Here is a 25,219-nt window from a genome sequence, read left to right as displayed (position 1 = left end):
CCTATTTGGGCTCCCAGCCTGCAGCTTGCCTCCTACCGATCAAGTCTCCACACGGCCACCAGCTCTCTCTTCAAAAATGTGAGTGTCACATTCCAACTTTAATAAGTCAGACAGGAAAAATCGAGAACCATATGACTTCACTCATATGTGGGATGTAAAATTGAAAGCAACAAACACACAAAGAAACAAAAACTCATAGACACAGACAATAGTTTAGTGGTTACCAGATTATAGGAGGGGGTGGAAGGGTGGTAGAAGAAGGAGAAGGGGGGTTCAAATAAATATATGGTGATGGAAGGAGAACTGACTGGGTGGTGAACACACAATGCAATATATAGATGATGTACGCTTGACTACTATATAATTTTACTAATCAATGTCACCCCAATAAATTTTTTTAAAAAAGGTTCAATGGCTTGTATTTCTTGAAAGATAAAATTTCTAAATCTTAACCTGAACAATGGGCCGTTCACAGTCCAGGTCCATCCAACAATCTGTGCCTCATTGTTTGGCAATGCACTCTAAAATCTAGTGATATGAAATTGTGATTATTCATTCATGGCATTGTCATGTCTTCCTTCCTCAGTGCTTTGAGCCTGTTCTTCCCTTTGCTAGAATGCTTTTCCTAAATTCCCCCTCCCTGGGCATAGGATAATTCGGTCATCACCACCAGGAGGCCTTTCCAATCATTTCAATAAATTAGTTGCTTGTTTCACTTTTCCATTTTAATGTGAATATGTTTTCCTCTGCCACTGAACCAATGAGCCTCAAAGTGTGGTTCTCAGTCCACCTGTATCAGAATCATCTGATAGCCGAGTTAAAAATCTAGATTCCTGGGCCCTGTATTCAACCTCAGAATCTCTGAGAGTAGAACATGGGAATCTATATTTTAAAAATCTATCCCCATGAAATTTTTTGATGTACAAAAATATTGGAAACAATACACTAAGCTGTGAACTCCAGTTTCTTTGTTTTCCCAGAGCCTAGTGCATGGTAATCCACATATATTACAAACCTGACATGTTTAAATTTGAACTTCTCTTTTCTCTCAGACTATCATTGTTCCCCCTACCTTTCCTGTCTGAGTTAGTGAAGGCTTTATCAGAGTCTCTCTGAGCTATTTTCTTGTTTTATCCCTGAATTTCTAATTAACCAATACCAATGGCTGTTAACTTTGTATTTGAGCTACAGGTGTTGGGCTCAACTAGCACAGTTCTTTGTCCAAAGCAGATGCTCAATTAATGCTTTACCTTTAACTTTATTAAATTTTTACAAATCAAAAAATTTGCAAAAAATAAAATATTAAAAACTTAAAATTGGCCAGAAACCTATACAGCACAAATGTTGGCTCAGCTCCAATATGTACGTATCAATGAAAACTAAAGTCTAAGCACAGTGTATTATCTTTCAAGGGTAGAGGCCTTGCTTTCTTTAAACTCAAGCTTAATTAATTATGATTTACAGCCACTAATATGGGGAACTCTTTCCAGGAACAAATATCTAAGGGAAGGTCACAGCAGCCCTCATTCTCTGGGCCTTAAGGAGTGAGGTCATTTCTTAACCAGCTTCCAAAATTTATAAAAAAAGAGACATACACCAATGCTTAAATGACTGCCTGATTTATATTCATTTATCTTCAGTGGAAGAACTTGTTAAAGTGAAATAAGATTTCCATTTATATTTGTATTTTACTGATGAATTTTTCTATAACTCCAGCCTTTAAATTATGATTTCAACCTTCTCTTTTTGTGTGTGGGTTTTCTTCACAGAATAGTGTTATCCTGTTGATACAATTTGTCTTTTTCTCAAAAAAATTTCTGAAGGAAACAAAATGACCACATTAAAATAAGAAAGAACAATGATATTTAATATTTACTCAGATTTCCCATTCAAATTTCCCAAATGAATCATTTCCTCACCCCACGTTGTCTTTAACTGGAACCCTCAAATTTAAAACTAATTAAAATTCAATGATGCATCTATAGATTATCATTATTCTCTGCAAAAATATATGTTTAATTATAGTTTTCCTTTATATCCTTATAATTATGGTAAGCTGTTGAGTAAATATCATAAAAGAATATAGCCATTAGTTACTTAGACTGTACTCACATAATCAAGAAACTTTCAAATACCCTGAGAGAGTAACTTCCGGTGCTAAGTCACAGAAATGAAACCAATACTTCTAAAATTCTGTTGGGGAAATGTGAAGATAGAAATAGAAATATGTTTACTGAACTCCCACTGATTAACAATGAGGATATTTCAGAACTATATGCCATGGAAGTAGTGGCAAGGGTACAGATGCCACTCTAATTATACATAGAGCTGTCCTGCTGAACAGTTTATGATCTAGTCTGGGAGAATCTAGTGGCAAACACTCAGTAAATTCTCAATGAATGGATGCTGTTAATATGATATTCTTACAGCAACCAAGTAGAATAAAGGTTATGTCCTCCTGCTAATATGCCCATTTTACAGAAGAAGAAATTAAAATATGTATTTTTAATTTTTACTACACAGGTAGGCTCAGAATGAGAATTAGAATAACCCCTGCGAGAGCCTCCCAGGGATCAGTTCATAACTAGATATTTAGGCTGTTATCCACTCCAACTAAATTTGTGCAGATTATTGAGAAATTTACCAGCCAAAGCCACATTTGGGATGACAGTTAGAAGTACAACTCACCAATATATTTAATTTTCTGCTGGTAACATAGAAATTAATACACCTAAAACAAAAAAGAGCGTGATTTACCTATATTAAAGGTCATCTATTAGATAATGTGTGTGATGACTTCTACTAAATGTAAAATTTCTTAATTTCTTTATTTTCTATTCTTTTCTATCCATACTTTGTCATTGGTCTGAATATCACATGTCCAGACAAGAGAGTAAAAAGAGGAGACATGCTGAGGGCCACCAGAAATTGTCACTGGGTCCCTAAGGATCCATAATGTTGAGTCTGCAGTGTTGCTTATATCCAACTTCTGTTATCCACATGGATTCTCATAGACTCACCAGGGGAAAGATCGAGAAAAGGTTGGGAGGAGACCTTTAGAGGAGCTCTTTCATATGTGACATATCCATGGTCCTGTGTATTAATGGCCAAATCAGTATTTTAGACCAGGTCTAAATATCAATCCACTCTTCCTTTTGTAGGGGACTTAGTCAATGTTTCTTTCCTCCCTTATGTACTCTTCTTGTCTTATTCTGAATTCTATGTCAGCTAACACTAAAGAGTAAGCCAGAGGTAATCAGTAACTTTACCCAAGAAAGATAAGCCAAGACTCTATTTTTCTTAACATTTTTCTCAAGCAATTTATGTTTTTATTACTAAGGACAGACCAGAGAAAGAGAGAAATAAATCACTATTCTTAGATCAAATGAATATAGAAGACTCAGGATATTTTTCAAGCAGTCTTTTAAAGCTATTGAGCATGGTAAGGATGTAACAAGTGTTAACTATTCTAACAAGAGTTTTAGTAATCCCAGCTATCATTTGGGGTGGACCTGCAGTTGGACAAAAAAATATTGTATAGCAAAACATTTTCAAAGCATTCTATTTTCATATTTAAAATAATAGCATAACACAAACCACTTACCCCTGATACTTAAAAAAAAAAAATATTCTCACTTTATTTCAGAACATGGATCCTACATATTTGTGTTGTGCTTTGTGCTGAAGGTGTTCTATTTGGTGGAGTTTGAAGATCATTCAGGGCAAAAACAATGTCATCTACTTCATGTTTTGGCCATGTAGTTAATTCATAGCGGACAATTGTTCATTGACTGAATCCATAATAAAACAGACAAAGGAACATCAAGGAAAAAAAATCTCAGATATACTTCTTGCCCCAGTGCTAAAATCATGTTAGTCCTCAGCCTTCTGTTTGATTTTGTGAGAAGCTGGTATATTGCCTCCTACTTGCACCCCATACTCCTATCACCACGAAGTATCAGCCACAATATTAGTGACAGTGACTATCATGCATTCAATATAACAAAAACTTTGAATCGTGCTGTCCAATCTTCACATTAATCTGCAAGGCAGAAATTATTTGCTTTTTTATGGCTGAGTAAACACATAAAACTAACTAACTTGCAAAGTTATACAGCTAGAGAAGCAGTACTGTGTGGTATTTAAGCACATGGACTGTAACCTCGTACAGTCATTTATTCGAGATCCAACTCTTCTAATCACTACTTCAAGTTGCTTCACCTCTCTAGGCTTGTGTTTCCTTGTTTTCAAAGTGATAGTTATAACTGTATCTTCCTCATTGGATTGTTGTGAAGATTGAATGACATACTCAATGCAAAGAGCTTAGCAAAGTGTTTGAGACATATTGGGTGCACACACACACATGCAAACTAACACCAAAGCCTGTGTTTCCAATCATTCTGGTCATCAGAAACTTATGCTTCCCATTAGGTACTATACTCTCTCTTCACTTCTATGCTTTTGCCAATATATCTGCTTTTCACCATCCAACTAATATTTCTTTTCTTGGACCACAATGTGAGCAGAGAAAATTATGTTCTTATTCATCCCTCAAGTCTAAGAATCGCTTCTTCAAAAATCATCCCTGCATCCCAAAACTAAGCTACATTCCCATAGAATCCAGGATATTATTCTCTCATGTCACTTATTGTGCACTAAATATGCACCTACCTGTCTGTGTCCATGAATAGACTGTGAGATTTTAAAAACAAGAACTATATCCCTTTACTCAATATCCCTTAACACCCAACACAGGGCCTGAGCCAGGGAACACACTCAACAAATATTGAAAAGATGGGTGAATCGAAGGAGTGATGCATGACAGAAGGGGCTGAGCTATCAATACCGCCATCCACGTGGATATTCCAAATCAGAGTGAGCAGGCAGTCAATAAATAGGAGAATCAGGGATTCAAGAAACAGGTTACCATAGCTGCATTTATCAGGGTTCCTTCTCTTGGTGTAAAGTACAAACTTAAAGGCCAGATGCTGCAGAAGGCAATGCATAAGTATAAAGAATTCAGAATCTTTCCTTTTCCTTTCCCATGTCTTTGGGAACCTAAGTTTATCTCAAAGCAGGAATGCTATAACCCTCCTAACGCAGAGTGACATCACTGTCTGCAGATCACTCAGGGCCCCTCAGAAAACAGTGTTCTGGGGCAGTACTTCTCCAACTTTATGGACAATGTTTATCTTAGGTGATGTTGAAATGCAGATTCTGATTGACTTGTCCTGGGAATATGTAGTTTTCGTTAAGTTTTACTCTGTCTGGAAAGGAATTTCACAAAAATTATGGGCTGTGTTCAAAAACCAAAAATAACAATAATAATAATAGTGGGGTATTTCACTCTAGACCAGTGTTTTTCAACTTTGGCTGTACATTAGAAAGACTTGGGAAGCTTCTTCCAAACACAATACCAAACCAACTGTCATTTCTGCCCTCTTCCCCCATCCGTTAATCAGAAAGTGGGGAGACTCCTTCTGAATGAGTCTAAGGTAAAGCCACACAAAGTCAGGTCCAAGTCCTGGTGCAATCGGCAAACTGTGACAGTGTATGATGAGACAAGTACTGAGACTAAGTGCTTAGGAACCTTTAAATCAATATGATAAGTTAAATTTGCATCTATTAAATGAAATAATAAAAATAAACTAGTTTAAAAAACAGTTGATTTACAAAAAAAAAAAAAAAAAAAAAAAAACATTTTAATATCCCCTCAAAGAAGACTTCTGAATAATTATACCTCCACCTCTGGTATTGAGGTTATGCTAAACCCCCTTCTTTAAGCTGCTACCTCTTCAGGCTGAAACATTAAGGTCGCTGATTAATTGCACAGGCAGATCATTCAGAGACCTGGTACAACAGGGTTAATGAGCACGAATGGGGTAGGTGGGGTTACAAACCAGGAACACATGCTCTCCAAATGAGATAGCTTTCTTTCCCTTTAATTGCCCTGAAAACACACTCACTCTCACATAACATGGAAGGTGAGAGTTGAATGAAGTTTTCTGGGTAATGGCTTGAAATGTTTTCCTTATGAGAAGTGGTGTTGAGTTACAGCGTGCAGACTGAGAACTGGGAGGAGAGAAGCAGCAGTTCCAGCCCGGCCCCCACCTTTTCTTGGGCTTGTAGGAAGGTGGACACAGGCTCCCGGAGACAAGACGAGTGATATGTTTAACTGTCTGGTGGCTGGAATCGACTGCTCCCAGAGTGACCTAAGGACAGTGTTTAGCAGGGTTTAGCCAGGGGCCAGCGAGCAGGCACAGATGCTCTGCTATGAAATGCCACGCAGGCAGAGACTGACAAGCTGTAGGAACTGAGCTTTCCCCTTGGACTGCTGTTTCCTGCTGTGTTCAGGGGAGGGGGCCGCTTTCTGGCAATTCTGCTGCTGCTGCTGCTGCTGCTGCCGCTACTACTACTTCAGCCCCCTCTCCACTCAAGGTAAGCAGACTCAAAGGGAGGGCAGGCTGCAAGGGAAGCCTTTGTACCATGAACAAGATCCGAAAGTTTTTCCGAGGAAGTGGGCGAGTCCTGGCATTTATATTTGTAGCTTCTGTCATCTGGCTGCTCTTTGACATGGCAGCTCTCCGCCTCTCATTCAGTGAGATCAACACTAGGGTCTTCAAGGAAGACATCGTCAGAAGGGAGCGAATAGGGTTCAGAGTTCAACCAGACCAAATGAAGATCGTTTACAGCAACATAAAAGAGATGAAGCCCCCACTGAGGGGACACGGGAAGGGTGTATGGGGCAAGGAGAACTTTAGAAAGACTGGGGAGAGTGTGCTCAAGGATGAAGATGACTTGGGCCAAACCCAGAGGGAAAGAAAAATGCAGAATGCCCTGGGAAGTGTTAAGGTTGCACCTTTGTGGCATCCTGTACATATGCAGACTTTCTCAGTGACTTTTACCAAGCAGATGACAGAGGAGCGAGATTTCAAACCTGAAGCCTATTCTCGCTCTGTGACACCAAAGGAAACAATAACTCGGGGGACTCAGAAAACCCCATTCATAGCAGAAAGAGGAACTCCATTGCCCAAAATATCTGTACACACAGGGCCTGTTGGTATAAACCAGGAGGCCCAGAAGAGTCACAGTCACAGCAGTGACACATCAAAACGAGCAGCTGAAAGGAACCTGAATGTGACCATCAGGCTTAATACTAACAGATCAAAGCCACAATCACAGGCAGTAGCAAATGGGAGGATACACCCTGCCAGCCTGCCCGTGCCAAAACCTAGGGAAGCCATCGCCTTAAATAAAACTGAGACTCAGAGCAAAGAACTAAATGCATATAAACACAAAGCCAATAAAAGCCTTCCCTTTTCCAACTTCATTGCCAATTTAAATGGCTTAAAGAAGCAATCTATTAATGAGACACAGTTGGGAAGCTTGCCAAAGGATGGTGGAGCCAAAGTGGCCGGTGGGAAGAAACTCAATTTCTCTGCAAGCCATGTTGTGATTATAACCAAGGAGGAGGAGCTAAAGAGAGACACCAAAGAGGTCCCCAATCCTAAAAGCAAAAGTATATTTCCTATAATATTGGGTGAAAGCCAAGAGAAATACATGTCCAGGAATAGAAGCGGGGCATCTTTCTCTTCACTTGTTCTACAGAGAGCAACAGTATCTAATCAAGTCTTAGCTGAGGGGCTAGAACCAGCAAAAGTCAACTTAACTGGCAAGGCCCAGGCTGAAGAACTCAACCAAAGTCATACGAAAGCTTTTTTACCTGAAGACCCCAAAATGCACCAGGTGTTAAGCATTGATATGACAGTTTCTCCAAGGGACCCCAAAGCTCCAGGTCAGTTTGGACGTCCTGTAGTCGTTCCCCATGGAAAGGAGAAGGAGGCAGAAAGAAGATGGAAAGAAGGAAACTTTAATGTCTACCTCAGTGATTTGATCCCAGTGGACAGAGCCATTGAAGACACAAGACCAGCTGGGTAAGATCCATTTCTCTGTCTTTTCTCAACCCCAAGTATTCTGGTTCTGAGATAGAGATATATGATCACCTGCAGAACTAAAGCAACATTAATCATTAGACACAGTCCAAATAATCTACCACCCACATAGAGAAAAATTCCAATATCAGCATACCAACTGTGTTATCTTCCTATACTTATTTCTCTGAGACTTTGGCCCTTGCCCCTATTAGCTTGTGTTCCATTTCCTTTCCTCTATTGAAAACATAAAAATGACTAGATGAACTCGATTTCTAATAAGGTATGTATGAATGATAGAGTTTAAATTGTAATTCCATTAAAACAGTCACAGTAAAGTGAATTCCCAGTTTCGGAACTTTTCGTTGTTAGCAAGTTTGTCAAGGATATATTTGGGAATGGAGCACAGAGGAAAAACCTTCTAGGCTTCCCTAACATCGTATCTTAACTAGCAAAGTTCTTCCTAATTGTGAGTAATTTAATTCCTGGAAGCACTGATTCATGAAAGCTCATTGGGCAGCTTTAGGAATTAAATTTCTACAACTACATCACCAGAAGGTCGATCAAGTCACAATTATGTGATCTGGTTCAAGTACAGTTGGGTTTCCAGCTCTTTTTAGCCCACTCATAAGTGAGGGTACTGTGTAGCCGTATGTTCACTATCCTTTAGTTGATATACAGCTCCATGCATGCCTTAATATTCAAGTTCCCTGGGCCAAGCAATGTTTGCCTGGAAGTTGGAATTAGATAATGTCAAGATTCAGTTTAGCACACATGGTATGTAAACAACGGCTTTGTTTGGCCTCTGTAGAAAACTCATTTTTGTGATCCAGGTCATCAGTGTTACTAGAAGAAGGCAGATATTGGTAGGCCTGTATTCATATTAGCAGGAGGAGCCTCTGCACTGCAATGTCACCTACAAGGAGCCCATTTCACTTCTCTCAGCCATTGGTCAATGCCTCAGCCTTGCTCTAATTGCCTGCTTAGACCGAGCACTGTGTCAGCTGTGTTCCTCACCCTGGGGAAACTCACCAATCTTGAGGAGAACACACATGTACCCAAAATCAAGATGAAGAAATAGAGGCCCTGGGAAATTAAATTGTCCATGATCATAGAGTCAGTAATCGTAGAGAAATAAGTAAAATCCATGCTCAGAAGTATGCCGTGCATTTATCTCCCACATCTTTCTGATTATTGCCCCTCCACCCCCCGCCAAGGATCCTGAAAATTATGTTGGACCAGCTCTGATATGAAATTCTGTACATTACATATCACATATACATGATTTATATATATATATATATATATATATATATATATATATATATATATATGCCACCTTTGAACACAAAATTCGAGGGAATGAAGTAGTAGTTAAAGCAGCTTCATTTTAACATTCCTCGTATAGCCCCAGCGGACGGCTGTGGAGCCTGGGGAAGAATCAAACACTGCACAGGAGCGTGAGCTACAGTTCCAAACCAGAGAAAGGGCAATTGTGTGAGGGCCAAAAGCAAGTAATAATGATGTTATTATGCATGTGATTTATTGAAGGCTTGATGACTCCCAGAACTTGTTCGTTTCTGAAATTTGGTCTATGGACGTTACGGGTTGCAGCCCAGGAAAGTTGCTTTTACAGTCCTGCTCTGTTTTATGAAGGGCAATGTCCCAACTGTAGGAGAAACTGACACGTGTGCCCGAGAGGATGAGTCAGATAGCATATGGCCAGGCCTCCTCCCTCTTATCACACAATCCACCTTAGCTAAACATAGCCGCTGTCTCGGCAAGCTGCCGACCTGATGCTCTACTCCACCAAGAGGATGCAGGTGACAAGCCACCAGGGATTCTATGTGTGGGACCCTTGAAGTATTTACAGCACTTTTGTGCCATTTTTCCTTGAAAGAGGATAATTTTTTTTTTCTTTCACTCACTCTGACTACAAATATGTACAAACTATGTATTCATACAGATAAAAGTTGGAAGGAACTACAAATGAGAAACATTTGATTCATCAGGTTGGCAGAATTTGGGGTGAAGTTTTCTTACTTTGATTTTATTTATGTTCTGCCTTGCTCAAAAAGTATATGAGATGGCTTATAAGAATACACATACATTAAGATGTTCTAAGATAATAAAATTCGAAAGTAAGTAACAGAGGAAAGATGTTCTAGAATATAATAAGAAAGTGGGTGAGAGAAAGAGAGAGAGAGAGAGAGAGAGAGAGAGAGAGAGAGAGAGAGAGAGAGAGAGAGAGAGAGAGAGAGAGAGAAGACGGGCCTTAAAATTAGCTACAGTTGCAGCTCACTGAAATCTTTACATTTTAAGAGTTCTGGGTAATATCTCCATTTTTATATTTTTCCCGATTCCATCACTATAGATTGATTAACACAGTTCCTGGCACATCTTAACTGCATATTGAATATAGCTTGAAATTCCCACCCACACAAAAAAAGAATAAAAAAATCATAGATTTTCTAGTGTGTTCATTTAAATTCAATTCCCCTCAATAAAGGAAACTAGTTACTAATTCATATCTTCTTAAGGATGATTTAACTGATATGCTAGGTTGGCCTTGAGCAGGAGAGGAGACAAGCAGGACAAGCTCCCCTGCTCGAGTTCCAAAATGAGACTCTCTTCCAAACCTGCTCTTCCCTCCTTTTTTCCTGAGTCCCAAAGAACCATCTCTAAGATGCTCAGATACAATTATGGCCTTTTCCAAAAAGCACAAGAACTGAACTCCTTTCTGTTATCAGCATTTTTCTCACTGTCCGATTTAGTGTCACCCATGTTTCTGCCTCTTGAAGTGTAGCTATAGCTTTCTGCGTGTGACATTCTCTCAGATGTGGGCCCTCATCATGAGGAAAGTTAGTCTTGTTACCTTTTTCTACATATTATCCCCATTACTATCCACTGATGTTTTGATTAACTGGTCCCTTCCCATAGCCTCCCACTATCCTTACCTTTCATGGTCCATACCATATCCCCGCCATACATCTTAATCTAATTCTGCTCAAAACGGAGCTGTAGCTCACCTCCCACTGGACCATGATTTGACTGTGACCTCTAAATTCCAATGACCCTTAATGCTCTTGTGGTTACTAACACACTCCTTGTTTTGTGCTCTCCACTAACTAGAGCCTTGAGAATCTATTTTGCCTGCTCCGTGAAATTATAAGCTTCTGAAGAAAACTGTCTTTTACTTCATTTTGTACTCCCTTAGCACTGAGCAGTGTTGTGCATTCAAAAGATACAAGTTTACACAATATTGTTTTAAAAGACAAGTTTTTCTAAAATGATTTTTTAAAAATTGATACTATTTTTACAATTAAATGAGAGGTAACTATTCAAATGAAGCTTGTAATGAGTCCTTTTATGAATTAATAATGACTCCCTAATTTTTCATTTTGACTATATGAAATACGTTGGTATCAAGTTAAAGGTAAATATAGCCTGCTCTATCATTATTGATGTATTCATTAATCCACATTTATTATTTAATGGATGTTTTTGGTATTGTTTTGATTTTAATTTTAATGTTTTGAGTGTCAAGGGAGAAAATGTCCTTATTTTACTTATAAGAATGTCAGAAAGTAAAATACAATTTCATTTTTGCCTAGAATTTTTGCCTATCAAGTATGTTTACAATAAAATGCTGTTTTGACAGCCATTTTGAAGTTTCATATTTAATCATTTCTTTATGAAAAGTTAATCCTTATAGTTCTTGCTGTTAATTATTAAAGGGTATTTTAGTCAGCGATAATAAATACACACACAGGTATTGTTAAACAGGGTCCTATGTACCGAAAATGCAGGACAATTCTATTTAAAAAGTCTGTCTTTTGGCCTGCAGCTACAGTTAAGATGAAACTCCAAAAATGAATTTATTTTAAGAGTGCACTTCCTGAATCTGTATTTAGAGAAAAATGACTCAAAAAAAAAAAATTGCTGCCAGTATTTCATTTTTAAAGTACAATAAGATTTGCAGCATGCTCTTTTACTAGTGTGGTGTCGTCCTGACTTTACTTGATTGTTTAATGCTTGATTTTCCTACAGAATTCTGGCAAGCCCCTCAATAAAATGATTAAAAATTGTTCTTTATTCTCAGCCCAGAGCTGGGACTGTCGTCAACCAATAATTTGATTCCTTCCTACACAGCTAAAGAGTTTTTGTTTGGCAAGTATGAAAAGCAAAAGATAGCACCATGCATTTGCCACAAACGAGTCTAAATTACTGAGGGGGAAGAAAACGCTTTCTGGAACCATCTCTCCCCTCCCTTCCCATTCCTGTGAGGTCAAAAACTATAACCAATGACTTACTAGAGTAGGAGGATCAGCTAGGAGAGAGGAAATATACTGGCCACATATCCTTCCAAACTGCAGGCCTCTGAAAGTTTATCAGGTTGGGAGAAAAGTAATTTTAAAGTTAAATGGAGTTCAAATTCTTTTATTTTTATATGGGATGAATATTTTAATTGATGAGATGAAACTGCTTGTGTGACTAGTAGTGACTGGAGAACATTATCTAAAATAGACTGGCGAAGCTATGACCTCCCTGAAAAACCAAACAGGGGCAGGGGACAAAACAAATCTCACAAGATGGATTTAAATGGGTTATTTCCACTTTTACCCCTATCGATGAACACAGTGCCATGGTGCTTTTGAAGTGTTTGCGGTGTGTACGTGTGTGTATATGTGTGTGTGTACACACACAGGTATCTATACACATTTGTGTGCAGTTGTGTCTGCTGTGTTAAGCAGAATTTGTTAAATGATGCAGGCTAGAACATAACATAATAAAGGTTAAAATAAATATGGCCAAAAGAAGATTACAGAGCCTTTTGACACTTTTATCTATTACACTTTCCCCATAACTAGGGGAATAATAAGGAGGAAGATGACCAAAGGAGAGGAATGTAAAACACTAATTCAAAGAGGAGAAGACAGTTAAACAGTGCCTAACTGATGTAAAATGGAGAAATGTTCAAGAAAATCAGTGACTTTTTCTCCTAAATACTGCCAAAGACCAAGAAACATTTCTGGGAGAGAGTAATTAGTAAATGTAGGAATTCAAACCTGTTTTCACTTCTTTTTTTATATATCTACTCGAGGACCCAATTTAACCATCAGCCTAATTTTATCAGCTTCTTGCCATAATATTGCCATGGGTACTCTTGTCCCAGAAAAAAAGTTTCCTGTTAGGCTATACTGTCTGACCCATTCAGAGCAGAGCCTCTCAGGAGGGAAACAGTTTTTGTTCGTGGGTCAGAAAATTCGGGGAGAATAGCAATGTTTAGAAGCTCTGTTTTGTTTCCTTTCAAAATGAAAGGAGCGTTGTTGAGTTCCCTCTATGTTTATTAAAACACAAACAAATAAAAAAAAGTCTGTATTATTCCAAATTAAATTATCTTCTAAATTGGCACTGCTTCTAAAATGTTGGGATATGGACATGTATAAAAAGGAGCAATACTGAAAAACTTAGCATTTGTAAGGGACTTTAGGACTTGTCTTCTTGTTTGATCCTTAAAACCATTCCTCAGGGCAGGGAATATCATTGTTTCAGCTTTATCTGGACAGAAACTGAGACTTAAAGAGGAAGCTGAGGTTTCAGATTGTAGCAGATAATTCAGATGCTGGCAGGCCATTTCATTCCCGAGCTATTTGCTCATTAACTATCATGAGCTGGGCACACCATGCCAGGCAGCTGGGACCTTTCATCCTTCACTTATGCCATCTCGTTTGATCCTGACAATAGTCATGTCAGATTGATAAAGAGTTACCTCTCCTTATTAACAGGTGAGGAAAAAAGCCCAGGGAAAATTAACTTGCCCAAGGGCCCCCGCAAGGTTGGGACCCAACCCTTAGTCTTCTGATTCTTCCTCACTCAGTAATAATTCTGTTACATCAGCTGGTTCTTTCCTAGACCCCAGTCACTTTTCCCTCACTGTGACCACCATCACCACCACCTCTCCTGGGTTTGCAAAGACTCTATGAATAAGGGAAATCTCTTCCTTGCTGAGCCTCAAACCAAAAAAAGTGTTTATTTATGTTCCAGGTAGCAGTGTGTGTGTGTGTGTGTGTGTGTGTGTGTGTGTGTGTGTGTGTGTGTGTTTCTATGTGTTTATGGTCTTTATTCTTGCCAATCCTCACAGCAACACTATGAAAGACGCACTACCTCTCATATGATTTACAGATGAGGACTGAAAGAAAAATGATATATCTGCTGTCTAACAAGCCAAGAGCAGATTTGGGATTCGAAAGAAAATTTCCTGACATCTAAGTCCAGTGTTTTTTTTTCTGTAGGATTCAGCTCCTCCTCCTTTTGTTTCTTTATAATCATATGACTTTAGCAGAAATTAAAGCATCTTTCTTTCTTATACGTGGGTCAGAGGTGTATGAGGGGAAATACTTTTGCATGTTAGGTATCTCATCAGAGAGAAAATTTGTAAGAAATCCTTTTCTACACAGCACCAAACAAAGGTGACTCTTTAAAACTGCCCAACAACCACAGCTCAGTAGTGCGCAAATATCTCTGGGCTCCTACTATGCAACCTAACACCTAAGCATTATTCCTGCTTTCAAAGAGTAGAGCAAACATTATACAGAGTCGCAGGGTACATACCGTATTTCCCCGAAAATAAGGCCTAACCGAAAAATAAGCCCTAGCATGATTTTTCAGGATGACAGCCCCTGAACATAAGCCCTAATATATCTTTTGGAGCAAACCTTAATATAAGACCTGCTCTTGTTTTGGGGGAAACATGGTACTATTGGAGTAAGCAAGAGAAAGGCCAAACCTGGCCTGAGAGAGGGCAGAAGTGTTTGAGTTGTGACCTGAAGGGTAGGCAGTTAGAGAAGTGGGGAAAGAGAGTACAAAGAATAATCCATTGAGAAACTGAGAGAAATCCAACATGGGGTGGGGGAGAGCAGTGGGGGTAGAAATGAAACCATAGTCGTAAGTAGAGTTCCCATTACTCAGGTTCTTCTAAGGGCAAGTGGACAAATGTCGAAAGATTTAAAAACACAGAGAGAATGATTTAATTTACTTTTTCTCAAGGGTCGCATGACCCTGAAGGAAGCAAAGCCCTTATGGGTGAATGAGGCTAAAGCTGAATAGAGAGTCACAGATCATTAATAGTAGACTGGAGCTTCAAAAGCAATCTAATCCAGTCCCTTCTGTTACAGAAAAGTCCAAGGAGGGAAGTGACTTGCCCAAGGTCTCTCAGTACAGGAGAGATAGAACTACCCCCAAGGTGCCCTAACGTCCACCTAGACCTATTTCTGCCACATCACGCCACCTCTTGCTCTCCAACTTCCCATCCCAATTTCACTCTGACAGCTGCCTGCTCAAAACAGACTATTGTTAAAGGGGTGAATGTTGGCTTATAGTTGTAAGCCTGAGTCCAGTGGCTTTAATGGCTATATAGTTACCTCAGGAAGCACAGCTTCAGCTGGCTAAGGCATTTTCGAGCAGAGTTGGTGAGTGTGACTGAAATCTCTTAAATTAGTAGTCAGGCAATTCTATCCTGGAAATAACAAAACATAAAAGTAAAATTTTAGTATAACTATACCTTCTTATCAGTGAGAGGAAAAGAAGCCCCAGTAATTCTAAGGTCTTAAAGAAAATCATAAAATTCCAGACAGAGCTCTTCAGCCAGATGCTCAATTCTCCTTCTGATCCTCCTGAAGATACCAGAGCCTGGGGAGTGAAGGCCCCTAAAGGCTTAAAAGGAGGAGTAGTTGAATTGCAAATAGAAGTGGAGAAAATATTCTCCTTGACCTTCTGTTCAAACCTGAGAAGAGTGAGACTTGACCTACATAGTACATTTTGACTGTCTTGGAATAAAATGAAAAATTCATAGAAGTGGGAGAATGTTATCATTCCCTCAATCTTCTGATTTGAAACCTTCTTTATTTGATAGCCTACATTCAAATCAAGTTAGTGGCTGAGCATTCAGCACACACAAGCCAAGAAGGTGAAACACATCACTTTTCTGAGTCTCTTGATAAATGATGAGCCACTGATAGATTTGGACTAAAGAACTGCCTAGGAAAAGGGCAGTGCACCCAGTCAAAATGTATTTATTTGCATTGTGGATAATAATAGGTCCTCACGTGAGTTTTTTCCCTCCTATGGAGCTTATAACATGTTTTTATAACCATTATCTCATCAAATCTTCACAGATATTTTGTGAAGAAGGCACTGTAATCCTCATCGTAAAAGTGAGGAAATTAGGGTTCTGGCAAGTTACGTGATTTCCCGTGGTCATGCAGCCAAATCAAAGTCAGAAAGGACTCAAAACTCAGTCCCTCATCATCTTTCTCAAGTCCAGAGTCTTTCTGTCCCACCATAGTAGTGTATCAACTGTGTGCGGGACAGTGAAACCCCCATATTAAGGTCCCCATTTGTTTCTGTAGTTGGGCTGGCTACAGTAATCTAAGTCTAGACTTCCCCCAAACAAAATAGATTGGGTTAATTTGTAAGGATAGTTTGGGGCCTATAGAATCTAAATACCTAATTTTTGTAATGAATGGGCATGTGGAATAAAAATATGATTTATTATTCTCTAAAAAAGATTCCCAACCCAGCAATACCTTGCATTTACGTTAGTCTTTAGCTGTGACTCCTCCAGTATAGCAGAAAGCAAGGTTTCCAAGGGAAAAGTGAAATAAGGGAAGTTTACTTCAGTTGGGTCAGCGTAGGATAACTTGAAATAGTTTTTACAACCTGTGAAAACTAGATGACTGTCAATATGTAAAAATGGTGCAAGAGTTAATAATTCTGAAAGCCTTTCTGGTCTGACCCACTGTGCCTTTGAACAGCACAGCATGCTGTTTTTCTAGACATCTGGAAACATGTCTAACCTGTTTGGTAATGCAGGAAATAGGGAAGTATAAATGTGAGAGTGGCCTGACATCTCAGCCAGCCAAGCCAAGGCACATGGAAACCTCATACTTGAGACCTCTCACATCTCCTTGACTGCTGCTCCTCTTTGCTGGCACCAACGTGATCTGCACGTTATCTTCCACAGGGTCTTCTTCAATGTGATTCCTTAAATACATCTCCAATATGTTTGTCAATAATTAGCAGAGGTACTACTTATTTCCTGGGATGTTAGAATCTAATGGAATCCTTCATAATTTATCCACATGGATTTCTAATGATGAAATTAAGGCACCATGACAGGCTGGGGGGAATGGAGGATCAGATAGTTGGTGAGTGGAGGTGTCTTTCCCAAATCTCTCCCATTTCTGGGTGCTTTTGTTACCCCCGATTTCAGGCTGAATAACATTACAACACTTCTTGAATTTCCCTCTAAAAGAGACCCAAAACCTACTGAGTTATAATCATCAGTATTAGCCAGCTTGGTTAACTCTTCTCAATGTATATTCATTTGGAACTAGATGTTTCTAAAATCAACCAAATTTCAACCATAAAGCAATTTTCAGGACTTCACAGCTAGGCTTGTTGGTTCAGATGGCTCATGCAGAATTTGTGCAGCTGACCCTTCCTTTTTAGAACTGATTTATTTTTTCAGTACCAAATGTTGTAAAGAATATTTATGTGTGAAATGTGCATTTCCCATTCATTTACATTCTAAAGTTAGAGAAGAGAAAGTCATAGGAAGTTAGTACCTTCCATTTCACTCAGGCTTATTAACCTCCTCTTAGCTTTACTTCCTCTTACCCAATCTAAATCCATGATTAAACATTTAACCATTTTACACCAGTAACCGCAAATTCCTCTACCACTTTTCTATGTCATTTGCTCTGATGACCCCTAGACTTCGACTAACACAACAATCTACTCTATCTCTTCCTGCATCCAGGATGCCAAACCTGGTCTAGCAAATCACACCTGTATTCTGACTAAAAGTTCGGGATCTTCAAATTCAAGAAAGTGCTTAAAAATGTTTTTATGTGTAGTTAGCTAGTACTGTCTCCCGTTGCTCATACTGTCTGTCCCAGATATTCTCCATTCTCTTCAAGCCCCTACCCTATTATATTAGCAAATAACCTTTCCTCCAGTATGAGCTACAAATTCTTTCAACTTCTCATCCCAGACACATAAATTTATTTGTACACATTACCACTTTTTCTTTCCTTTCTCAAAGGAAACTATCTCTTTTTCCACCATTTAAGCTTTTGATTTAAGCTCCATTCCATCTCCATTCATTCATCCACTCAATACATGTTTATTAAATATTTATTATGTGCATGTATGCTAGAAGCTGTGGCACTGTAGTAAGGCAAATTTGCTCTGCCCTTGGGAAATTATGGATGCAGAACATAAGGAAATAAAATCAATAAATAATTGCTATGGCAGAAATACAGGTGACTATAAAAGAGAGGAAGAAATTCTAAATTTCAATAGCTAAATTATGTCTGAGTAGTCAGAGAAGGTTTCTCTTTGGAGGCACTATTTAAACTAAGACCTAAATGAACAGAAGAAGCCAGCAATGAAAGTCTGGGGGTGGGGGTGGAAGTAGTTTTAGAAGTTAAAGAAACAACAAAACTGGAAGGAGTTTAACATCTTTTAAGAAGCTGAAACAAGGCCAATGTGGCTAGATGAAGTATGTGAGGGGATAGTGGGATGGTCCACAAGAAGTTGGAGAGATGGCCAGGGGCGATGTCACACTGGGTCCTTTAGGCTACGGTAAATTTTTGGATTTCTTTTTTTTTTTTTTTTCCCTACTTTATCCCACAGGAATCACTGAAGGATTTTAAACAAGAGAGTGTGTGGATGTGGTGAAGAGTGGGAATAAAGAGTCTAGTCAACAGAGTTCAACAATAATCCTGGAGAAAGATGAGGAAATCTTCTAAACTAGGGGTGGCAATGGTGGAGGTGAAAAGTTGGAGTTGAGATATATTTTGGCAATACAGTGGGCAGAAGTTAATGAGAGATCAGTTTTATGACAGTCAGGAAGAGGGTGAATCTAGGAAAACATTTATATTTCTACAGCAAGGTAGGTGATGATGCCATTAGTTAAGAGGGAAAATGCAGAGGGACTGGTTAGGTAGGTAAAGTGAAATCAAGATTCCCATTTCCCACTGTCATGTGTAAGACGCTGTGAGGCAACCAGAGGAGATGTCAAGTATTTGGTGGGATACGTGAGTCTGAAACTCAGGAGAGAAATACGGCCGGAAGATAATTTTGGAAGATATAATATTTAAAGCTGTGGACATTGATGAGATCATACAGTGACAGTACATAGAAGAAACAAAAACCAGGACTCAGTTCGGAGAATCTTCTGTTTAGACATTAAGAAGAAGAGGGAAAAGCTGAGAAGGTGACTGAAAGGGGAAAGCCTGTGAGTGATGGGTGAAAACCAGAAGAGGGTAGTGTTTTATGGGACAGAAAAATTTAAACAGAGAGAGAGAGAGAGAAAGAGAGAGAGAGAGAGACTTACTCAGGGAGACAAGACTGATCAATTGAGTCAACTGCTGCCACACTAAGGTTGATTGATGCAAGGAGAGAGCTTGTTCCACCAATAATCCTATCAAATCACTGACGCTTTCAACTTTCAACTCTATGTATAGCTTCCCTGAAACCCATAAATATGATTCTGTACCTTCCTACTGGGGAGAGGGAGTGGGAATGGGGATGACATCCCATCTAGCTATCTTTTTCTTTCTAAGTTTTCTCCCAAAATAGTCTACAAAATAGTCTCCACTCCACCATCACCTTTTACTCTAAAGTCATTGTACTCTAGCCCCACCTATTCCCTGCTTGGGGAACTTTAATCTTATCACCTCTGGTCTTTGATGGTCACATTAGAGATGCTGAGAATTGGTCTCTCACATAAGAAATACTTTGCTTTGTAAAAAAATTTTTAAAAAATTCTGGAGTTTAAATTTTTCTAATACCAAAATTATTTTCAATTACTAAAATTGTTGATAAATACTATCATATTTTATTTAATGTTTAGAAATATTTGCTTCATATTCTTTCCTCTGTTTTTCTAATTATTTTTTCTTTTTCATAATTGAGTTTCAATATTAGAATTCATAATTTGATATCACTAATTAACACTTTCATGGTCTTCAATGTGTAAATTTCTAAACTTCAAAGAAGCTCCAGATGTAGTTTTTTTAAAAAATGTATTCCTTTACTTCAATGATTCTGTTAGTCGAAAGTAAACCAACCTTTTGTTGACAGGTAGAAAGGGCACTCACCCATTCAGAGAAATAATAGATGTGTCATCTCTCTCTCCAAAAAAAGTTGACTCTTGAACAAGACAGGTTTGAATAGTGAGGACCCACTGAATATGCATTTTGTTGTTTTTGTTGTTTTCAATAAATACATTTGGCCTTTCATATCCTTGGGTTTTGCATCCATAGATTCAACTAACTGAGGATTGAAAACAGTATTTTTGCATTCCTAACTGCAGATTCCCAACTACAGATAGAAAATACTGTTTTCAGATCATGATAGATGTGAAGGGCAGACTGTAGACTCAAAGTTATACACAGTTTTCCCACTGTACTGGGGTCATCCCTCTAATCTCTGCATTGTTCAAGGGCCAACTGTACATCCTTTCTAGATGAATAATGTTGGGTAAGCCACTTAACTTCTCAAGCTTCAGTTTTCTCTGTTTGAAGAAGCGTATAATAGTATGTATCTCAAGTAGTTGTTACAAAGATTGAATTTAATCATGTACATAATAGTACTTTACCAACTATAAAGTCTTGTGAAAATATGGTTTTTATTCATATCTATTTCTCATTTATGAACTAAGTAAAGTGTAACTATATTATCTGGCAGAAGAACCTGCTCCCCACAGAACATCACATCTACTGCTAGCTGCTTTTATTCTTGTGGACTTAAGACTTCCTGAGTGTTTATTTCTGGAGCTGGACTTGGACCAGAGTTTGAGTCCCAACTCTGCCATTTACTAACAATATAATCATGGACTAGTCTCCCCATGATTTCAATTATTCATCGATAAAAAGAGGAGGAGATGCTGTTGGCTTATCCAAATTTTAAGGTTTAAATTGAAATAATTCAGAGGTCCTATAGTATTTACTTATGACTTAATTATTATATTACTAACAGTAACTGTGTTGAAGGATGGCAAGACTGGTTCCACTGGGTACCATCCTGTGAAGAGTAACAGGAAGGAGATGGAAAAATGCCAGCAATCATGCAGTATTCACTGCAGGGCATTAAAAAAAAATTACAACCCACCTGAATACCAATTCCCACAGTAGCCTCCTTCTCATTTCTATGCCAGCAAAGTGATTTTAACTGTGGCTACTCTGTAGCAGAGAGAGTCTCAGCGAAGAATCCGTAAATAGATAGATATGCTGAAGAGTATAATTATTTGGTGTATATATATGATCTCCATAAATATATTTACATGCAGAGTGGAAGAAATAATATTTCATTTGGCACTTGGCAGAAGGCCAGTTGGAAGGGCAATCAAAAACTACTTGGTAGCATTAAATAATTCAAAAAGAATGTTCTCTTGTGTTATATAATCTAATTAGGATAACAAAAGCTCCCATTTCGTCAATTCCTGTGCCAGGAACTGTGCTAGGCATTTTATATGCATTCTCACTAGGCTGTAAAACTTATTATAGTTGAATAAGAACCATTACCTCATTTTATAGATGAGGAAACTGAGACACAGAGAGATTAAATAAGGTATCAATGAATAAAGATCTAAGAAATATTGGTGATGGGGTTCAGAATAGTGACTAACCACCTGAGAAGTCCATGTCCTTTCCACTACAGTGTGATGCCTCCACAGGAAGTTCTTGGTTTGCATTGCTGATCCTTTTATAGCAATAACTGTTACTGGCTTTTCTTCCTCTGCTTTTTTATTTTGCTTACACCCCTCCCCAAGAAACAGCACATGCTAAAATCATAATTGACATGTATAGGTAGATGGATCGATAGATAAGATAGAATGTATATATACACACAATCATAGTCTGTACCTTCTAAAACTATCTTGTGGATCTTGTTAGCACATCGCTTGTGCTCTGCTTGTGTTCCGGCCCAGGTGTGCACAACAGCTAGTTCACAATAACCTGCCAACCACCAGTGTCATCATATGCTTTGTGGATGAGGTGTGGTCCACTCTTCTGAGGTCTGTTCACAGCGTACTCAATCGCTCTCCTCCACATCTCATCAAGGAGATTCTGCTGGTGGATGACTTTAGCACCAAAGGTAAGAAAACCACTCCTGAGAAATCAAATTTGATGTGAGGCCATAGCAGTATGAATGGATGGCAAAATTCTAGGGTAATTTGGTACAGCATAAGCATTTTACAAATGCCAAATCATTGTTCCATGTGTGCTTTAGAGGCTTAAGTCCAAACATGAGTGGAACACAGAAAGTCAGCTCTGTCATCCAGGGCCCTGTTCAGCTAGCCACCTCAAACTTCCTTTCAGCTGTGGCGTCTCTGCCATGTAAGAGTGAAAGTTTCTAACTATAGCTCCTTGGAGATGGGCACTTTGAAGTTCCAGAAACCAGAGATATCTTCTACAATTGCATAAATACCTATTCATGGGTTCTAATAAGCAAAGACCCCACAATTAACTGGATGCCTTTCTTCTAACTAGAGGTTAGATTCTGTGGAAAACAAACAAATGGGAGGCCTATGGCTTCTTCCTCAAGAGCAAAGCATATTGTGTGTCCAGTTAAGTACTGTGAAGAGAAATTGCCAATGGGACTAGACAGATGAGATTCTCACAGAGTTCAGAGACAGAATCTGCCACGGTAGATCTTTACATGTGTTTTGTTTATTACAGAGGAGAATCTGTCTTTGGATTGTCAAAGAATTTGTGTATGTAAGTGGTCCCCTGACTGTCAGACTTCTCATGACTACTACCTTATGAATTCCCAAAATGCAACTTACTTTCAAAAATTTTAGAAAATAGCAAACAGGTGGCAACCTTAATAGAACAGCTTCTCCTTGATCACAACCACAATCACAGCCACTTTCCTCAGCCTCAGAATTCTGACCAGAATCACACTGAGCTCCAGGAGCATTGAGATGCCTGAGGAAGACTAGTTGAAAACTTTAAGAAGTAGCCTAGAAAGCATAAACAGAAATAGTATGTGGTTACCAAGCAGATAATAGTCCCTTTAAAAATGGCATACCCAAATTTTGAGGAACTTGAAGCTTCTATGGGATCTCAGAATTGCACACCTGAAATCTATGTAATTTTACTAACAATTGTCACCCCAATAAATTAAAAATAAAAAAATTAAAAATAAAAAAATAAATAAAAAAATAAAAAATAAGCATTATATAATTCAAAAAAAAAGAAAAAAAGAAAAACAACACAAAATTAGTAGAAAAGTGAGCAGCAGTATTCGTAAAAGCCATTCCTATCTGAGATAGCTGTCAATAGCTTAATTGCACATAGAAGCAACTGAAAGCCACATCAATGTACCCCATAAAACCACACACACAAAAAAAATGTTCCTTTACCTGGAACCCTCTGTGGCCATTCAACAAGAGAGGGTAGATTGTGATGAAGGGGGGGATGTCACAGTAGGAAGTGACAATGTTCTTAACCAATTGCAGTTACAATATCTTTCTTTTGCATTTTTTTCAATTTGCATGCAATGCTTAGCCTTTTCCCTGGGTCTTAGAAAGGGTTTTGCAAAGGGGGAAAGTTGGGCAAAAACTTCACTTTCTTTTATTTCAAGGTAAATTTGCTCCTATACTGACAATATGCAGAAAAGGTGAACCCATTTCTGTGCAATTTGGCAACACTGAAAAGAAGGCTTGGGATTTAAGAAAACAGACAGCTTAGAGTGTTGAACCCAGACAAAAATTCATCTAAGAAAATCATATCAGAAAATAAAATCATGGCCCAAGGAATAAAATTTTGTTTATGACAACATGGGTGCTACGCTAAGTGAAATAAGTCAAACAGAGAAAGACAAATACCATATGGTTTTACTTATATGTGGAATATTAGAAAAGTAAAGTAAATGAACAACAAAAATGTAGAAACAGAGTCATAGATACAGAGAACAAATTGTTGGTTGCCAGAGGGGAGGAAGGTTGGGGATTGGAGGGAAAATGTGAAGAGATTACTAAGTACAAATTGGTAGTTACAAACTAGCCATGGGGGATGCAAAGTACAGCACAGGGAATATAGTCAATAATATTGTACTAAATATGTATGCTGACAGGTGGGTACTGGACTTATGGGGTGATCACTATGTATGTCTAATCACTATGTTGTACACCTGAAATTAATATATTATGTGTTAACTTAATTAAAATTTTTTAATTTTTTTTTAAATCATAGTTTTTGGAGTTTGATGTCGAGAAGGCACTACTTCTGGTATTATCCAGATCTAGTCAATTAAGTGTTTTCTTGTCTATCCTTAAACTCTGATATAGATTACCTAAAAGATAATTTGGATAAATACATGTCTCAGTTCCCAAAAGTTCGGATTCTTCACCTCAAAGAGAGACACGGCTTAATAAGAGCCAGACTAGCAGGGGCAGAGATTGCAACAGGTAAGAAGCTGCTAATCTTTTGTTTTGGTTACATTTTTGTTTCAGTTAATATTTTTTTCAAATATGCATCAGGTGTGAAATAATAGTACAGTGTATACCCATATAGCTGTCATTTAATTCCACCAATTTTTAATTTTTTGTAATATGTGCTTTATCACACATACAGAGACACATGTTCATATATATACAGACATTTTTTTCTGAACTTTTCAAAAGGAACTTACAGATCCCATGACACTACACTCTTAAGTACCTTAGTGGACATCTCTGAAGAATAGAGATTCTCGTACAGAAGCATAAGTTTCATATCTGACTATCACCTAATATATGCTGTTTTCAAATTTTCTCATAGTTCCAAAAATATTTTTATAGCTGTTTTTTGTTTTGTTTTGTTTGTTTGAAATTTGAGATCTAACTAAGTTCTGTACATTGCATTTGGTTGTTTGGTCTTCGTCTCTCAATGTAGAATAGACAACTCCACACACGTTATTTGATTTACTTTTTCTTCATTTTTGTGCGTGTTTGTTTTTCTTTTTCTTTTCTTAAGAGTACAGGCCATTTGTTTTGCATACTTGACCACATTCTGAAAGTTTCTTACTGTTTCTTCATGTTACTTACAGGATAAATGTTTTGACATAAATACTTAGATAGAATTCTACTTCATAGGCTATGGGAATTGTATACTTCTAATTGCTTCAAATCAAAAGGCACAAGATGTCAGGTTGTGCCACTGTTGCTGATACTAATTTTGAGCACTTGGTTAAGATGTTGACAGCTAGGGTTTTCCTTTGGCAGTGAGAAG

General features: G+C 38.2%; 1 protein-coding gene across 1 annotated transcript in view; it reads left to right on the top strand.

The window, feature by feature from the left end:
* Positions 1-5,992: 5,992 nt before the first annotated feature.
* GALNT5 (polypeptide N-acetylgalactosaminyltransferase 5) overlaps positions 5,993-25,219 on the top strand; it is a 42,070-nt gene continuing 22,843 nt past the window's right edge. The window contains exons 1-3 of the mRNA XM_033111450.1: positions 5,993-7,934; positions 21,934-22,100; positions 24,298-24,417. Of these exons, the coding sequence (XP_032967341.1) occupies positions 6,487-7,934; positions 21,934-22,100; positions 24,298-24,417 (1,735 nt within the window). The 5' untranslated portion in view covers positions 5,993-6,486. The remainder of the gene's footprint in view (positions 7,935-21,933; positions 22,101-24,297; positions 24,418-25,219) is intronic.

The sequence above is a fragment of the Rhinolophus ferrumequinum genome, chromosome 8, assembly GCF_004115265.2.
Source record: "Rhinolophus ferrumequinum isolate MPI-CBG mRhiFer1 chromosome 8, mRhiFer1_v1.p, whole genome shotgun sequence".
Lineage (NCBI taxonomy): Eukaryota > Metazoa > Chordata > Mammalia > Chiroptera > Rhinolophidae > Rhinolophus > Rhinolophus ferrumequinum.
The sequence above is the reverse complement of the archived record's forward strand: the minus strand, read 5'-3'. Positions and strand labels throughout refer to the sequence as shown.